The sequence below is a fragment of the Hypanus sabinus genome, chromosome 7 (genome assembly GCF_030144855.1).
Source record: "Hypanus sabinus isolate sHypSab1 chromosome 7, sHypSab1.hap1, whole genome shotgun sequence".
Taxonomy (NCBI): Eukaryota; Metazoa; Chordata; class Chondrichthyes; order Myliobatiformes; family Dasyatidae; genus Hypanus; species Hypanus sabinus.
In genome coordinates this window covers 91,260,162-91,276,589 of record NC_082712.1, presented here as the reverse complement: position 1 = coordinate 91,276,589, position 16,428 = coordinate 91,260,162, and the positions used below count along the sequence as shown (strand labels likewise).

General features: G+C 52.4%; 1 protein-coding gene across 1 annotated transcript in view; it reads right to left on the bottom strand.

Moving 5' to 3' along the window:
* The window catches only part of LOC132396983 (active breakpoint cluster region-related protein-like), a 137,952-nt gene that overhangs the window by 583 nt on the left and 120,941 nt on the right, over positions 1-16,428 (bottom strand). The window contains 9 exon segments of the mRNA XM_059975156.1: positions 1-2,098; positions 4,035-4,161; positions 6,130-6,235; positions 7,064-7,198; positions 8,372-8,446; positions 8,449-8,510; positions 9,680-9,789; positions 12,086-12,145; positions 16,070-16,201. The exon segment at positions 1-2,098 is cut by the window's left edge and continues 583 nt beyond it. Of these exon segments, the coding sequence (XP_059831139.1) occupies positions 2,024-2,098; positions 4,035-4,161; positions 6,130-6,235; positions 7,064-7,198; positions 8,372-8,446; positions 8,449-8,510; positions 9,680-9,789; positions 12,086-12,145; positions 16,070-16,201 (882 nt within the window). The 3' untranslated portion in view covers positions 1-2,023.

The following is a 16,428-nucleotide window of genomic DNA, read 5'->3' as shown; positions in this document are numbered from 1 at the left end:
CCAGTTGCTTCAGGCGGATGGGGTTGTCAGTCGAGGTTGGCAGCTCATCTAGGAGAAGGAAAACTCTGATCTCAAACCTCCGCTGCCTTGGGGCTATACCCACTCACGGGGAAGGCTTTGGGAGTAAATCCTGAGAGAAAAGTCCGGAACTGGGGTCCCTAACATGGTCCTACGTCGAGTTCAGCGTTGACTGGTAACTCCTGCGAGGCTGCTGGTACCAAACTGCATCAGACTCTGCCGTTCCTCAGGAGCGTGGACAGAGGGAAATGGCTGCATGGGCAATGACTTGCTCTGCCCAGGCTTGTGTATCGAGGCAGCTGGGTTGCAATGTCCATGGCTGACCCTGACTACATCCACTTGATACAACGCTTTTACTTTGCAGCCCAAGATTACATGACTGTGTGGCCAGGCACAACTCAAACACCATCTGCAAATTTACTCACGACACGGCCATCGTTGGCGGAGTCTCCAATGGTGACATGGAGGTGCACGAGAGAGAGAGATTGGCTGGTTGAATGGTGTTACGGCAATCTTGCACTCAATGTCAGTACCATCAAGGAACTGATTGCTGACTTCAGGAAGGGGAGGTCGAGGGAACACCTCATCGAGAGGTCAGTAGGGAACAGGGTGAAGAGTTTCCACTTCCTGGGCACCAACACAGTCATGCGTTTGAGAAGGCACGTCAGCGGCTATATTTTACCAGCGGTTTGGAAAGGTTTGCTATCTCACCAAAGACAAACAGGTTTCTATAGCAGGGCATTCTAACTGGCTGCATCACTGTCTGCTGTGGTTTGCACAGGCTCGGAAAAGAGCTGTGGAAGGTTGGAGCCGGCTAAGTTTACATCATGAGTACTCGCCACTAGCCATACCAGCATCAGGCGATGCCTCAAAAACATTAGCATCAATTACAAAGGACACCCATCACCCAGGACATGCTTTCTTTTATTAGGGACAAAGAACGGGAGCCTGAAGACACACACTCAACATTTTAGGAACAGCTTCCTCCGTTCAACCAATAGATTTCTGAATGGGCAATGAACCCATGAACGTTTCCTCAGTAATTTTGCTTTCTTTACATCGTGCAGAGGATACTGAACTCTGTGCCTGACCTGGGGAGTTTATGATGGGACAGTGTAGAGGGATCTGTACTGTGTCTGACCCCAGCAGTGTGTGATGGGACAACATAGAGGGAGCTTCATTCTGTGTCTGACCCCGGGAGTGTGTGATGGGACGGTGTAGAGGGAGCTTCATTCTGTGTCTGACCCCGGGAGTGTGTGATGGGACAGTGTAGAGGGAGCTTCACTCTGTGTCTGACCCCGGGAGTGTGTGATGGGACAGTGTAGAGGGAGCTTCACTCTGTGTCTGACCCTGGGAGTGTGTGATGGGACGGTGTAGAGGGAGCTTCACTCTGTGTCTGACCCTGGGAGTGTGTGATGGGACGGTGTAGAGGGAGCTTCACTCTGTGTCTGACCCTGGGAGTGTGTGATGGGACAGTGTAGAGGGAGCTTCACTCTGTGTCTGACCCCGGGAGTGTGTGATGGGACGGTGTAGAGGGAGCTTCACTCTGTGTCTGACCCCGGGAGTGTGTGATGGGATGGTGTAGAGGGAGTTTCAATCTATTTGAACCGCTGCTGTTCCTACACTGGACGTGTGTGTCAGGACACACACAGAACGTGAAAGCCCATCTAGTTTAACAAACAGATGACATGGGACAAGCTGCTTTGGGCCTGAGCCTGTCATTGACTGCGAAACCACATCCCAGGACCCAGGATGTTCCAAATTCCCCTCTCCCTCTCTTCCTAATCATTAGTAACCATCAAGCTGTTGGTTCAATTGCTGATGGGGAGGTGTTGGAGGGAAGGGAGGGAGGGCTTATGCGAAATTTGCAGTGCCCTCAGGGTCACTCCACAAGGTCCACCGAGTGAGAGGGAGTACAGCCGAAGTTTGAGGACAGTCAAGAAGAAACAGGGGCTTGAGATCAGCCTGGTGTGTTGACAGTCTGATAGTGGGCAGTTCTTCCACCTCATGTCTCAAGGCCATCTCGCTGATCCAGTGCAGGGAGGTCATCCTTGGACAGGAAGTGAAAGATCACCTGTACCTGGAGAGAAGAGAAAGACAGGGTCAGACGGAGGGAAGCTCCCTCTAGACCGTCCCGTCACACACTCCAAGGGTCAGACACAGAGTGAAGCTCCCTCTACACCATCCCATCACACACTCCCAGGGTCAGACACAGAGTGAAGCTCCCTCTACACTGTCCCATCACACACTCCCAGGGTCAGACACAGAGTGAAGCTCCCTCTACACTGTCCCATCACACACTCCCGGGGTCAGACACAGAGTGAAGCTCCCTCTACAATGTTCCATCACACACTCCCAGGGTCAGACACAGAGTGAAGCTCCCTCTACACTGTCCCATCACACCCTCCCAGGGTCAGACACAGAGTGAAGCTCCCTCTACACCATCCCATCACACACTCCCAGGGTCAGATACAGAATGAAGCTCCCTCTACACCATCCCATCACACACTCCCAGGGTCAGACACGAAGTGAAACTCCCTCCACACTGTCCCATCACACACTCCCAGGGTCAGACGGAGGGAAGCTCCCTCTAGACCGTCCCATCACACACTCCCAGGGTCAGACACAGAGTGAAGCTCCCTCTACACTGTCCCATCACACACTCCCAGGGTCAGACACAGAGTGAAGCTCCCTCCACACCGTCCCATCACACCCAGGGTCAGAGTGAAGCTCCCTCCACACTGTCCCATCACACATTCCCGGGGTCAGATACAGAGTGAAGCTCCCTCTACACTGTCCCATCACACACTCCCAGGGTCAGACACAGAGTGAAGCTCCCTCTACACTGTCCCATCACACACTCCGGGGGTCAGACACAGAGTGAAGCTCCCTCTACACTGACCCATCACACACTCCCGGGGTCAGACACAGAGTGAAGCTCCCTCTACACTGACCCATCACACACTCCCGGGGTCAGACACAGTGAAGCTCCCTCTACACTGACCCATCACACACTCCCGGGGTCAGACACACAGTGAAGCTCCCTCTACACTGACCCATCACACACTCCCAGGGTCAGACACAGAGTGAAGCTCCCTCTACACTGTCCCATCACACCCTCCCAGGGTCAGACACAGAGTGAAGCTCCCTCTACACCATCCCATCACACACTCCCAGGGTCAGATACAGAATGAAGCTCCCTCTACACTGTCCCATCACACACTCCCGGGGTCAGACACAGAGTGAAGCTCCCTCCACACCGTCCCATCACACACTCCCAGGGTCAGAGTGAAGCTCCCTCCACACTGTCCCATCACACATTCCCGGGGTCAGATACAGAGTGAAGCTCCCTCTACACTGTCCCATCACACACTCCCGGGGTCAGACACAGAGTGAAGCTCCCTCTACACTGACCCATCACACACTCCCGGGGTCAGACACAGTGAAGCTCCCTCTACACTGACCCATCACACACTCCCGGGGTCAGACACAGAGTGAAGCTCCCTCCACACCGTCCCATCACACACTCCCAGGGTCAGAGTGAAGCTCCCTCCACACTGTCCCATCACACATTCCCGGGGTCAGATACAGAGTGAAGCTCCCTCTACACTGTCCCATCACACACTCCCGGGGTCAGACACAGAGTGAAGCTCCCTCTACACTGACCCATCACACACTCCCGGGGTCAGACACAGTGAAGCTCCCTCTACACTGACCCATCACACACTCCCGGGGTCAGACACAGTGAAGCTCCCTCTACACTGTCCCATCACACCCTCCCAGGGTCAGACACAGAGTGAAGCTCCCTCTACACCATCCCATCACACACTCCCAGGGTCAGATACAGAATGAAGCTCCCTCTACACTGTCCCATCACACACTCCCGGGGTCAGACACAGAGTGAAGCTCCCTCCACACCGTCCCATCACACACTCCCAGGGTCAGACACCCCTTTACACTATCCCATCAGAAAGTGTCAGTAACGTTTTGTGGTTGGACGCTGAACCATGACGTACCTGGACTACGACCTCATGTGAGATGTCCACAGGGGCTCCCTCTTGCTCAGAGCGAAGAAGTGAGGGGCCAAAGACAGTGGCCAGGTTATGCAAGGTCATCCTATTAACATCTTGATAGTCGGCGACCCTTGGGTGGGGAGAGGAAAGTGAGAAGGTTTACCATCCCATTGTGCTGATGCTGATGCAGCTGTTCACCTCTCTGACCCACCACCCTCCGGCACACCACCTCTGGATTACACCCCTCTGTGCGCACTACTCTCCGTTGCACCTCCTCCTGAAGGGTGTTCGAAGGCTCTGGTGACCTCATTGAAAAGAGCTCAGTAGGGTGGACATGGGGAGGAAGTTTCCTGTGGTGGGAGAGTCTAAGACCAGAGGATATAGCCTCAGAATAGAGGGGCGTCCATTTGGAATGGAAATGAGGAGGAATTTCTTCAGCCAGAGAGTGGTGAATCTGTGGAATATGTTGCCGCAGGAGGCTGGGGAGGCCAAGTCATCGGGTGTATTGAAGACAGAGGTTGATACGTTCTTCATTAGCCACGGTATGAAGGGTTAAGTGAAGACGGCAGAAGATCGGGCCTGGGAGGGGAATGGATCCGCCATAATGAAGCGGCAGAGCAGAGGCGTCAGACAAAATTGCTCCTACGTCTTATGGTCTCTTCTGCCTCCCTCCCCACCTCTGGCTCAGCCCCCAATTCCATCCCTCCCATCTGTGGCTCAGCCCCTCTGTCACAGCCACAACCGTCTCAACCTAACCCCAATCTGTCACCTGCTCCATCTCCTATCTTCCTCATTTCACCAGCTCAGCACTCTCAGTCTTCACCACATCCGCTTACTCCACTACAATCACCCCCGCCATCTTCCTCCTCCTTGGTTCATCCCCTTTGGCTCAGCCCCAATATCCCCTACCTCCACATCTCTCCCGTCAGTGTTCCCCAACATCTCTCCCTCTATCTGTCCCCTCCCTGCTTCCCTGAATATCCTCCGAGTGTAGAGTGAGGTTTCACCTCACCTCCTTGGTCTGCCCACCTCTACTCCCATCATCTACCTCACCAATATCTGTCAACCACCACCCCCAGCTCACAGACACCTCGTTCACTCCACCAATGCCTCTTTCTTCCCCACTGTTCACCCTACTCCCTGTCTCTCCCTCTCTTCTGTCTCCTGCATTTTCTAGGACTGAGAGACACCGGTCTGTGTACAGATATCCCCTGAGAGAGAGGGACTGAGAGACACTGGTCAGTGTACAGATATCCCCCTGAGAGAGAGGGACTGAGAGAGACCGGTCAGTGTACAGATATCCCCTGAGAGAGAGGGACTGAGAGACACCGGTCAGTGTACAGATATCCTGAGAGAGAGGGACTGAGAGACAGCTGTGACTGTACAGAACTGCCCTGAGAGATAGGGACTGAGAGACACCAGTCAGTGTACAGATATCCCCCTGAGAGAGAGGGACTGAGAGACATCGGTCAGTGTACCGATATCCCCTGAGAGAGAGGGCCTGAGAGACACCGGTCAGTGTACAGATATCCCCTGAGAGAGAGGGACTGAGAGACACCGGTCAGTGTACAGATATCCCCCTGAGAGAGAGGGACTGAGAGACAATGATCAGTGTACAGATATCCCCTGAGAGAGAGGGACTGAGAGACACTGGTCAGTGTACAGATATCCCCTGAGAGAGAGGGACTGAGAGACATCGGTCAGTGTACAGATATCCCCCTGAGAGAGAGGGACTGAGAGACACCGGTCAGTGTACAGATATCCCCTGAGAGAGAGGGACTGAGAGACACCGGTCAGTGAACAGATATCCCATGAGAGAGAGGGACTGAGAGACACCGGTCAGTGTACAGATATCCCCTGAGAGAGAGGGTCTGAGAGACACCGATCAGTGTACAGATATCCCCTGAGAGAGAGGGACTGAAAGACACCGGTCAGTGTGGAGATATTTCCCTGAGAGAGAGGGACTGAGAGACACCGGTCAGTGTACAGATATCCCCTGAGAGAGAGGGACTGAGAGACACCGGTCAGTGTGGAGATATTTCCCTGTGAGGTGGTGACAGATGGAGAATTATTCCTGTTATTTGGGCTTTGTCATTACCTCTTCAGGTGGTACAGGAGGTACAGAAATGTATTGAGGTTTGGCTGTGGTAACTGGTGCAGTACTGATGTCATCTGGGTATCCTTGGCTTTTTTGTCTTCAACACCTGGAATTGCAACGAGATTCACCAGTGATGGGAGCTGTACTAACCCCTCCTCTAGCCACACACGCACCCCCGGGTCCCAGACTCGATCAATCTTCACCACACCCCCCTTAATGCAGCTATACAGAGGCAAGACAGCGGCTATATTTCATTGGGAGTTTGAGGAGATTTGGTGTGTCAACAAAAACTCTCGGAAATTTCTACAGATGTACCATGGACAGAATTTCAGCAGGCTGCGTCACAATCTGGTTGGGGGCGGGGGGACAACTGCACCAGATTGAAAGAAGCTGCAGAAAATTTAGCAGCTCCATCATGGACACCAGCCTCCGCGGTAACCAGGACACCCTCCAGAGCGATACCCCAAAGAGGCGGCGTCCATCATTAAGGACCGCCCAGGTCATACCCTCTTCTCATTGCTACCACCAGCAAGGAGGTACAGAAGCCTGAAGACACACACTCAGCGATTCCGGAACAGCTTCTTCCCCTCTGTCATCCGATTCCTAAATGGGCACTGAACCCATGCACACTACTCACTACTCACGACATATCCTGTCTTTTTGCACTACATATTTAATGTAACTATATAATATTTAGATATATTTACTGTAATTTAGTTTTGTTTTCTCTCACTGCCAATGTGCCTGCACTTGGAGATTGAACTGCGATCTCCCTGATCCTCACTCCATCATATCACAACTCGTTTGGGTCAGCTCAGGACAAGGGCAGTGGAGATGGGAGGGAGCGCCGTGCTGAGGGACGAGCTGCTTTAAACACACGTCCCCTCCCTCCTGAGCTCAGTCAACCCCGGAAATGCACCTTCCTTCGGCCTACCTGCTGCCTTGAAGAACGAGGGCACCAGCTCGGCGGTGAGCAGAGGTTCCGGAAGGCTCCGCAGGTACAGCTTCAAGGTTCCCGCCACCACATGAATGTCCGAATCCTTCAGCAGGGCTGCTGTCTCCTTGCTGTCTGCAGTGGGGACAATGAGCAGGAGTAGACAGCGTGAGGCCTGGGTCTCTGCGGAGTCCACTGGGGGACTTCCTTTAGCGTGGGCCCTGCGCTAGTTCCAGACTCCTCAGGACAAGTGGGTCATCTGGTACTGGTCGCGAGGGAGCTCCTCGCTGTGGGAGGGGGTTGTGAGGGAGCTCCTCACTGTGGGAGGGGGTTGCGAGGGAGCTCCTCGCTGTGGGAGGGGGGTTGCGAGGGAGCTCCTCATTGTGGGAGGGGGTTGTGAGGGAGCTCCTCACTGTGGGAGGGGGTCGCGAGGGAGTTCCTCGCTGTGGGAGGGGGTTGTGAGGGAGCTCCTCGCTGTGGGAGAGGGTTGTGAGGGAGTTCCTTGCTGTGGGAGGGGGTTGCGAGGGAGCTCCTCATCGTGGGAGGGGAGGTCATGAAGGAGCTCCTCACCGTTGGGGGAGGTCATGAGGGAGCTCCTCACTATGGGAGGGGAGGTGGTGAGGGAGCTCCTCAATATGGGAGGGGAGGTGGTGAGGGAGCTCCTCAATATGGGAGGGGAGGTGGTGAGGAGTTCCTCACTGTGGGAGGGGAGGTCATGAGGGAGCTCCTCACTGTGGAGGGGAGGTGGTGAGGGAGATCCTTACTGTGGGAGGGGAGGCCATGAGGGAGCTCCTCGCTGTGGGAGGGGGTTGCGAGGGAGCTCATCATTGTGGGAGGGGAGGTGGTGAGGGAGCTCCTCGCTGTGGGAAGGGGTCATGAGGGAGCTCCACGCTGTGGGAGTTCACAGGGGAGTTCCTAGCTGTGAGAGGTTCTGAGGGAGCTCCTCATTGTGCGGTGGGTGTTGAGGGAATGAGAGAGTGCCATAATGTGGGGGGAGCCATGCTGAGGGAGCACCGCATGGCCCGAGGAGCCGTGAGGGAGCTCAGTACTGTGTAGGTGTGAGGGAGAGCCCTGCTGAGGGCTGATGGACTGATCTGCATTATTTGGGCTGTTAGTCACGTCTTGTAGTCCGTCGGTGTTGGGGTCCCAGGAGGGGGGAAGCTTGTGGGGACAGGACAGGTACACAGTTGAGGGTATACTCAGAGAGGCCTTAGTGGAGTAGGATCTGTGGGAGGGACCAGGACTAGAACGGGAATGGGCTGGGAGCAGAGTTCAACAGAACACAGGGGCACTGCCCACAGTCCTCACCACCATCAAATGCCACTTTCAGGTCCTGGATCTCGGTCGCGATGCCTGACACCCGGTAGATCCCAAGTTCCTTCATCCACGCCTCTCCACTTCTTCTGCACAGCGCTGCACGATCCGTGGAATCTTGCTGTGCTCCCGGCTGTAGGGCAGAAGCACCAGGTTTTCAGATTCTCCACAAGCAGAGTGAATGAGAATGCTGGGGCCCATTGGAGTGAGTGGGAAGTTGCTGGGTCCATTGGGAATGTGTACAGTGGGAGTGAAGGGGAAGGGTTGAGTCCATTGGGAATGTGTACAGTGGGAGTGAAGGGGAAGGGTTGAGTCCATTGGGAATGTGTACAGTGGGAGTGAAGGGGAAGGGTTGAGTCCATTGGGAATGTGTACAGTGGGAGTGAAGGGGAAGGGTTGAGTCCATTGGGAATGTGTACAGTGGGAGTGAAGGGAAGGGTTGAGTCCATTGGGAATGTGTACAGTGGGAGTGAATGGGAAGTTGTTGAGTCCATTGGGAATGTGTACAGTGGGAGTGAATGGGAAGTTGTCGCATCCATTGGGAATGTGTACAGTGGGAGTGAAGGGGAAGGGTTGAGTCCATTGGGAATGTGTACAGTGGGAGTGAATGGGAAGTTGTTGAGTCCATTGGGAATGTGTACAGTGGGAGTGAAGGGGAAGTTGTTGAGTTCATTGGGAATGTGTACAGTGGGAGTGAAGGGGAAGTTGTTGAGTTCATTGGGAATGTGTACAGTGGGAGTGAAGGGGAAGGGTTGAGTCCATAGGGAATGTGTACAGTGGGAGTGAAGGGAAAGGGTTGAGTCCATTTGGGAATGTGTACAGTGGGAGTGAAGGGGAAGGGTTGAGTCCATAGGGAATGTGTACAGTGGGAGTGAATGGGAAGTTGTTGAGTCCATTGGGAATGTGTACAGTGGGAGTGAATGGGAAGTTGTTGAGTCCATTGGGAATGTGTACAGTGGGAGTGAAGGGGAAGGGTTGAGTCCATTTGGGAATGTGTACAGTGGGAGTGAAGGGGAAGTTGTTGAGTCCATTGGGAATGTGTACAATGGGAGTGAAGGGGAAGGGTTGAGTCCATAGGGAATGTGTACAGTGGGAGTGAATGGGAAGTTGTTGAGTCCATTGGGAATGTGTACAGTGGGAGTGAAGGGAAAGGTTGAGTCCATTGGGATGTGTACAGTGGGAGTGAAGGGAAAGGTTGAGTCCATTGGGAATGTGCACTGTATAGTAGGAATGAGTGTGTTGGGATTGGGTTGAACGACTGGGGGTCAGTTTCTCGCCCCAGAGTTCTCTGCACATACTCACTATGTGACGATGCTGATGGGAATTCCAAAAGTCCCCTGCGGAGCCCCCGTCAGCTGGTCCAGCTCACTCAGGCTCTGATGTTGGTACTTCATGGAACAGTTCATCTCGTGCTAGGGAATGGAATGGGAATTATTAACAGGAGCTGAGGGTTGTCAGGTCGGGCTCTGTGTCTGCCTCTCTCCTTCCACCCTGACTACCCAAGATGGTGTTCCAATCCCTTCCTTGTCCACCATCTATCTCTGTCACTCTCCATCCCCTCATTCCTTACTCTCTCCCTCTCCTCCACACCCCTCCCCATTTCTCCACACCCCCGTTATCAAACTTGTGTTCAATGCAAGCAAGAACAAGGAACGGAGTGTGGACTTCCATAAGGGGAGCTCAGCCCAGCACGCACCTATCTTCATCAAGGGGGCTGAAGTGGAAAGGTCATAGTCCGGGCATTATCACTGTGAACATAGTGAATTCTGCCTGCCCACCAGCCCCATACTCCTGATCTTTGGCCCCCGGGGGGTGGGAGGAGTATAGGAGGTGGTTCGCTCAGGGAGCTCCTATCCGTTTGTTCCTAGCCCCAGCAGAGCTGGCCACTTGCAGGTCCAGGTAGCGGGCCGGTGAGGGTCCAGTCTTTCTGTCCCCCTGTCCTTCTTCCAGGGTCACTTGTGTCCACAGGTACAATGAAGGATTTCTGGGGCTAGTGGTCCCCCCTCAGGTTCTCGAGAGCATTCTGGGTAGAGGCGACTCCATTAAAACTTAAAGCTTTTTACTGTAAATAGTGTGAATTGTAGAATATTGAATTACTGTAATGCTGTGTCACAGAGTCATATTGCATGGAAACAGACCCATTGGCCCATGCTGACCAAAGTGACCCATCCAAGCTTGTCCTATTTGCCTGTGTTTGGCCCGTAACCTTCGAAGCCTTTTCTGTCCATTTAAAAATTGTTATTGTACCTGCCTCAACCACTTCCTCTGGCATTGACACCGCCCTTTTCAAAACAATATTTGCCACTTATGTTCCTCTCCAATCTTCCCACAACTCCACACCCCCTCCCGAGACACACGCACGCACACACACACACACACACACACACACACTCTCACACTCACGCACGCACGCACACACACACACACACACTCACGCACGCACGCACGCACACACACTCACTCGCATACACACTCACGCACGCACGCACACACACTCACACACTCACTCACACACACACACACGCTCACGCACGCACGCACGCACACACACACACTCACACACTCACTCACACACACACTCACTCACTCACGCGCGCACACACACACGCACGCACACACACGCACGCACACACGCACACACACACACACACGCACACACACACACACGCACACACACACGCACGCACACACACACACACACACACACACACACACACACACACACACACACACACACACACACACACACACACACTTCAAACCTCTGCCCTCGAGTTCTTGATACTCTGGGATAAAAAGGTTGTGACGTTGGACATCCCACCCTGCTAAAACTCATTTCAGGGAGGTAGCACCACCACCCCTTACCCCCCCCCCCCCCCCCACCCGCGGTCGATCTCCAAGGGTGTATGTAATACTTTGTTTAGTGCTTTTGTGTACTCTGTAAACCAAGTTGGGTATTTGCAGAAAATGTGACATTAGAATATGTACTTATATTATCATGGAGTCATTTTTAATTCTATTGCAACTTTAAGCGAGTCTACAGGGAGTTTGGCCTCATCACGTAGGATGTCAATAGAGTAGCTCCTTAGCAGCTAGCCAGCTAGTTTAAATAACATTAGCTGTGCTAATGAATGAATGACACCCGTTAAACTCACCTCAGCATGTCTTTTACAGTCATTTATGGACAATGGGCATTTATGGGCCAATAGCAATAGAAAAGTCACTGTTGCAAACAGTGCAGCGAGCAACACTGTCATCATTTTGACCGCTGTTAGGCAGGGGTACACTTTGGTGTAGTCTGGGGTGAAGTACGTTTTATATTCTCTTGTTTTGGAAAACTCTGCCATGGCGCTGCAGGACACTAAACTGAACTGATGGGCAATGAATGACAGAGAGAGAGAGATCGACTGTAAAGCCCGCCCACAGAGAAAACTGATAGGTCTACTTAGCATGAAGAGAGACCAATCAGGATGCTCCCTCTCGTTCTCACTCTTGCTCTTCCTCTGCCTCTCATAAAAAATAGATTTCTGGGATATTGTATTTAATTTGCGGGCATCAGGGAACCGTTATCAATATGCGGGAGACTCCCGGAACTTCCGGGAGAGGTGGATGTCTGTGATGCTGTCACAAAGCCAGAGGCCTGGAGTGAGGCCACAACACCTAGAGAAAGCCACCCCTTTATCCCGACAGGAAAACTCGCCCCCTTACCCGTTTCATCCCAACCAAACTTTCCTTCCACTGGTTGGATTGCAGGCTCCTGGGATCGAGCTAGTGGGAAGCAAAAAGAAGGTGAAATGGTCAGCAAGGCATCACGAAACAGACCAGGCCCTAGATTGGCTGGATCCTAAAAAAGGGGGTAGAGGGGTGTTGTATACACGATAACAGATCTCTATAAGTGAGATACAGACTTAGACCTAATCCAGGGCTTTGAGGGGTTTATATCAGGTCTCCACAAGTGAGTTATAGGCTCGGATCAGTCCAGAGGTTCAAGGAATAACGGATCCCTGGGAGTGAGTTACACAGGCTGGGATCTAATCCAGGAGTTCAGGGTGTTTATATATAGAATTACATCCCCAGGACTGGCTTACAGGCTGTGATCTAATCCAGGGGTTCGAGGGGTTTATATATAGAATAACAGATCCCCCGGGAGTGGGTTACAGGCTGGGATCTAATCCAGGAGTTCAGGGGTGTTTATATATAGAATTACATCCCCAGGACTGGCTTACAGGCTGTGATCTAATCCAGGGGTTCGAGGGGTTTATATATAGAATAACAGATCCCCCGGGAGTGAGTTACAGGCTGGGATCTAATCCAGGGGTTCGAGGGTTTATATATAGAATAACAGATCCCCCGGGAGTGAGTTACAGGCTGTGATCTAATCCAGGGGTTCGAGGGGTTTATATATAGAATAACAGATCCCCCGGGAGTGAGTTACAGGCTGGGATCTAATCCAGGGATTCGAGGGGTTTATATATAGAATAACAGATCCCCGGGAGTGAGTTACAGGCTGGGATCTAATCCAGGGGTTCGAGGGGTTTATATATAGAATAACAGATCCCCCGGGAGTGAGTTACAGGCTGTGATCTAATCCAGGGGTTCGAGGGGTTTATATATAGAATAACAGATCCCCCGGGAGTGAGTTACAGGGTGGGATCTAATCCAGGGGTTCGAGGGGTTTATATATAGAATAACAGATCCCCGGGAGTGAGTTACAGGCTGGGATCTAATCCAGGGATTCGAGGGGTTTATATATAGAATAACAGATCCCCCGGGAGTGGGTTACAGGGTGGGATCTAATCCAGGGTTCGAGGGGTTTATATATAGGAATAACAGATCCCCCGGGAGTGAGTTACAGGCTGGGATCTAATCCAGGGATTCGAGGGGTTTATATATAGAATAACAGATCCCCCGGGAGTGAGTTACAGGCTGGGATCTAATCCAGGGATTCGAGGGGTTTATATCAGGTCTCCACAAGTGAGTTATAGGCTCGGATCCAGTCCAGAGGTTCAAGGAATAACGGATCCCTGGGAGTGAGTTACACAGGCTGGGATCTAATCCAGGAGTTCAGGGTGTTTATATATAGAATTACATCCCCAGGACTGGCTTACAGGCTGTGATCTAATCCAGGGGTTCGAGGGGTTTATATATAGAATAACAGATCCCCCGGGAGTGAGTTACAGGCTGGGATCTAATCCAGGGGTTCGAGGGGTTTATATATAGAATAACAGATCCCCCGGGAGTGAGTTACAGGCTGTGATCTAATCCAGGGGTTCGAGGGGTTTATATATAGAATAACAGATCCCCGGGAGTGAGTTACAGGCTGGGATCTAATCCAGGGATTCGAGGGGTTTATATATAGAATAACAGATCCCCCGGGAGTGAGTTACAGGCTGGGATCTAATCCAGGGGTTCGAGGGGTTTATATATAGAATAACAGATCCCCCGGGAGTGAGTTACAGGCTGTGATCTAATCCAGGTGTTCGAGGGGTTTATATATAGAATAACAGATCCCCCGGGAGTGAGTTACAGGGTGGGATCTAATCCAGGGGTTCGAGGGGTTTATATATAGAATAACAGATCCCCCGGGAGTGAGTTACAGGCTGGGATCTAATCCAGGGATTCGAGGGGTTTATATATAGAATAACAGATCCCCCGGGAGTGGGTTACAGGGTGGGATCTAATCCAGGGGTTCGAGGGGTTTATATATAGAATAACAGATCCCCCGGGAGTGAGTTACAGGCTGGGATCTAATCCAGGGATTCGAGGGGTTTATATATAGAATAACAGATCCCCCGGGAGTGAGTTACAGGCTGGGATCTAATCCAGGGATTCGAGGGGTTTATATATAGAATAACAGATCCCCCGGGAGTGAGTTACAGGCTGGGATCTAATCCAGGGATTCGAGGGGTTTATATATAGAATAACAGATCCCCCGGGAGTGAGTTACAGGCTGGGATCTAATCCAGGGATTCGAGGGGTTTATATATAGAATAACAGATCCCCCGGGAGTGGGTTACAGGCTGGGATCTAATCCAGGGGTTCGAGGGTTTCGTTTAGAGTAAACATAAGATACTGGAAATCTTGAGAAACACACACAGATTGCTGGAGGAACTCAGCAGGTCAGGGAATTGAATTAACTGTTGACATTTTGGCTATTTTGATGAAAGATCTTGGCCCAACTCCTCTCCGTAGAAGTTGCCTGAGTTGCTGAGTTCCTCCAGCAGTTTGTGGGTGTAGCTCAGGTGTGGAGTAACATATATCTGGAAATGAGTTACAGGATGGAATTTAATCCGTAAGTTTGATGGGTTACAACACAGGACAACAGATCCCCAAGAACTGAGCTTCCTTCCTGGGGCTCAGTTACAGTTGGGATCTAATGTGGCATTTTTGGGACTTGTATTTAGAATAACATGTCCCCAGGAGTGAGTAACAGGCTGCGATCTAATTGGTAAAGTTATTCAGCTCCATTGTGGACACTGGCCTCCATAGTAACCAGGACATCTTCAAGGAGCGATGCCTCAGAAAGGCGACGTTCATCATTAAGGATCCCCACAACCCAGGACATGCCTAGATCTCAGGGAGGAGATACAGGAGCCTGAAGACACACACTCAGCGATTCAGGAACAGCTTCTTCCCCTCTGCCATCCGGTTTCGAAATGGACATTGAGCCCAAGGATACTTCCTCTACTATTTTGTTATTTCATTTATTTCTGCACTACTTATTTAACTATTGTATATATAAAAGTCACAGTTCTTTTCCTCTATTATTTATTGCAGAGTAGGGCTGCTGATTCAGATTCAGGTGTTGACTGCTTTGAACCAGAAGCTTTGCTTCAGGCGGACTGAAGAGGTTCGCAGGCCGAGGGAGGGTCTGCGGTGAAAGCACTGGCTGTACAGGTTGAGGTATTCACTTCCCACCGATGTGGACTGGGAAGCTGTGCTGTACGTGCGCAGCTCACCCCGGGGTGGGAATGGACAGCGGCAACCCCTTTCCGATGTGTCCGGGGCTTGAACACTGCGTCACCGAGCAGCCTCGTGCACAGTGGCAAGAGGAATTTGCATGCAGTCACAAGCAAATCAGGAGGTCCGGCTTTTGCAAATGAGAGTCAAATCAGAATCAGGGGTGCAGGAAGTGAGAAGAGCAGGAAAGAGAGAGAGTGTAGGGGAGGGGATGGGGAGGAATGGGGGAGAGGGGAGAGAGAGAATGGGAATGGGAGGGAGGGGAGAGGGAGAGAACGAGATGGAATGAAAGGAGAGGGGGCTTTAGAAGGCGATATTGGGAAGGAAAGTTTGAGGAGGGAGGGAGAGAAAATGGGTGGATGCACGGGTATAGGGAAGGGAAATAAGGAAGGGTATTGGGAAAGGGAAATGGGGAGGGAGGAGTGGGGGTGAGGGGGTGAGGAAGGGGCGGGAGAGAGGAGGGGAGTGGAGGAGGGGGAGAGGGGAAGAGAGGGAGAGGGGAGGTAGGGGAGGGGAGGTGGGGGAGAGGGGAGGGGAGGTGTGGGAGGGGAGAGTGGAAGGGAGTGATGTGATGTAGGGGAAGGGGTGGGAGGAAGGGTGATGGGGAGGAAAGCAGGAGGGTAGGAACATAGTTTGGGGGAAGGAGGGCGATGAGCCAGGGAGGGGGAAGGGGGAGGAAGGGTGGAGGAGAATGACGGAGGGAAGGAGGAATGAGTCGGCCTCGGGTCTCACCCAGATCTGAGCCTTGGCAAGGAGGCGGTCGCTGCCGGATTCCTGCCCTTTCTCTGTGCTGCTCCTGTAATCATGCTGTTCCCACAGGAGAATCCTCAGGAACTGAGCCCCGTCCAGCTCCACGTCGATCTCCTGCTCACACACAGAGACCCAGCGTCAGGCCGCCTCAGACAAAGCTCTCTGATCCTCACCTCATCCCACAACTCCCTCACCCCTCATCCCATCACTCCCTGAACCCTCATCCCATCACTCCCTCACCCCTCATCCCATCATTCCCTCACCCCTCATTCCATCACTCCCTGAACCCTCATCCCATCACTTCCTCACCCCTCATCCCATCATTCCCTCACCCCTCATCC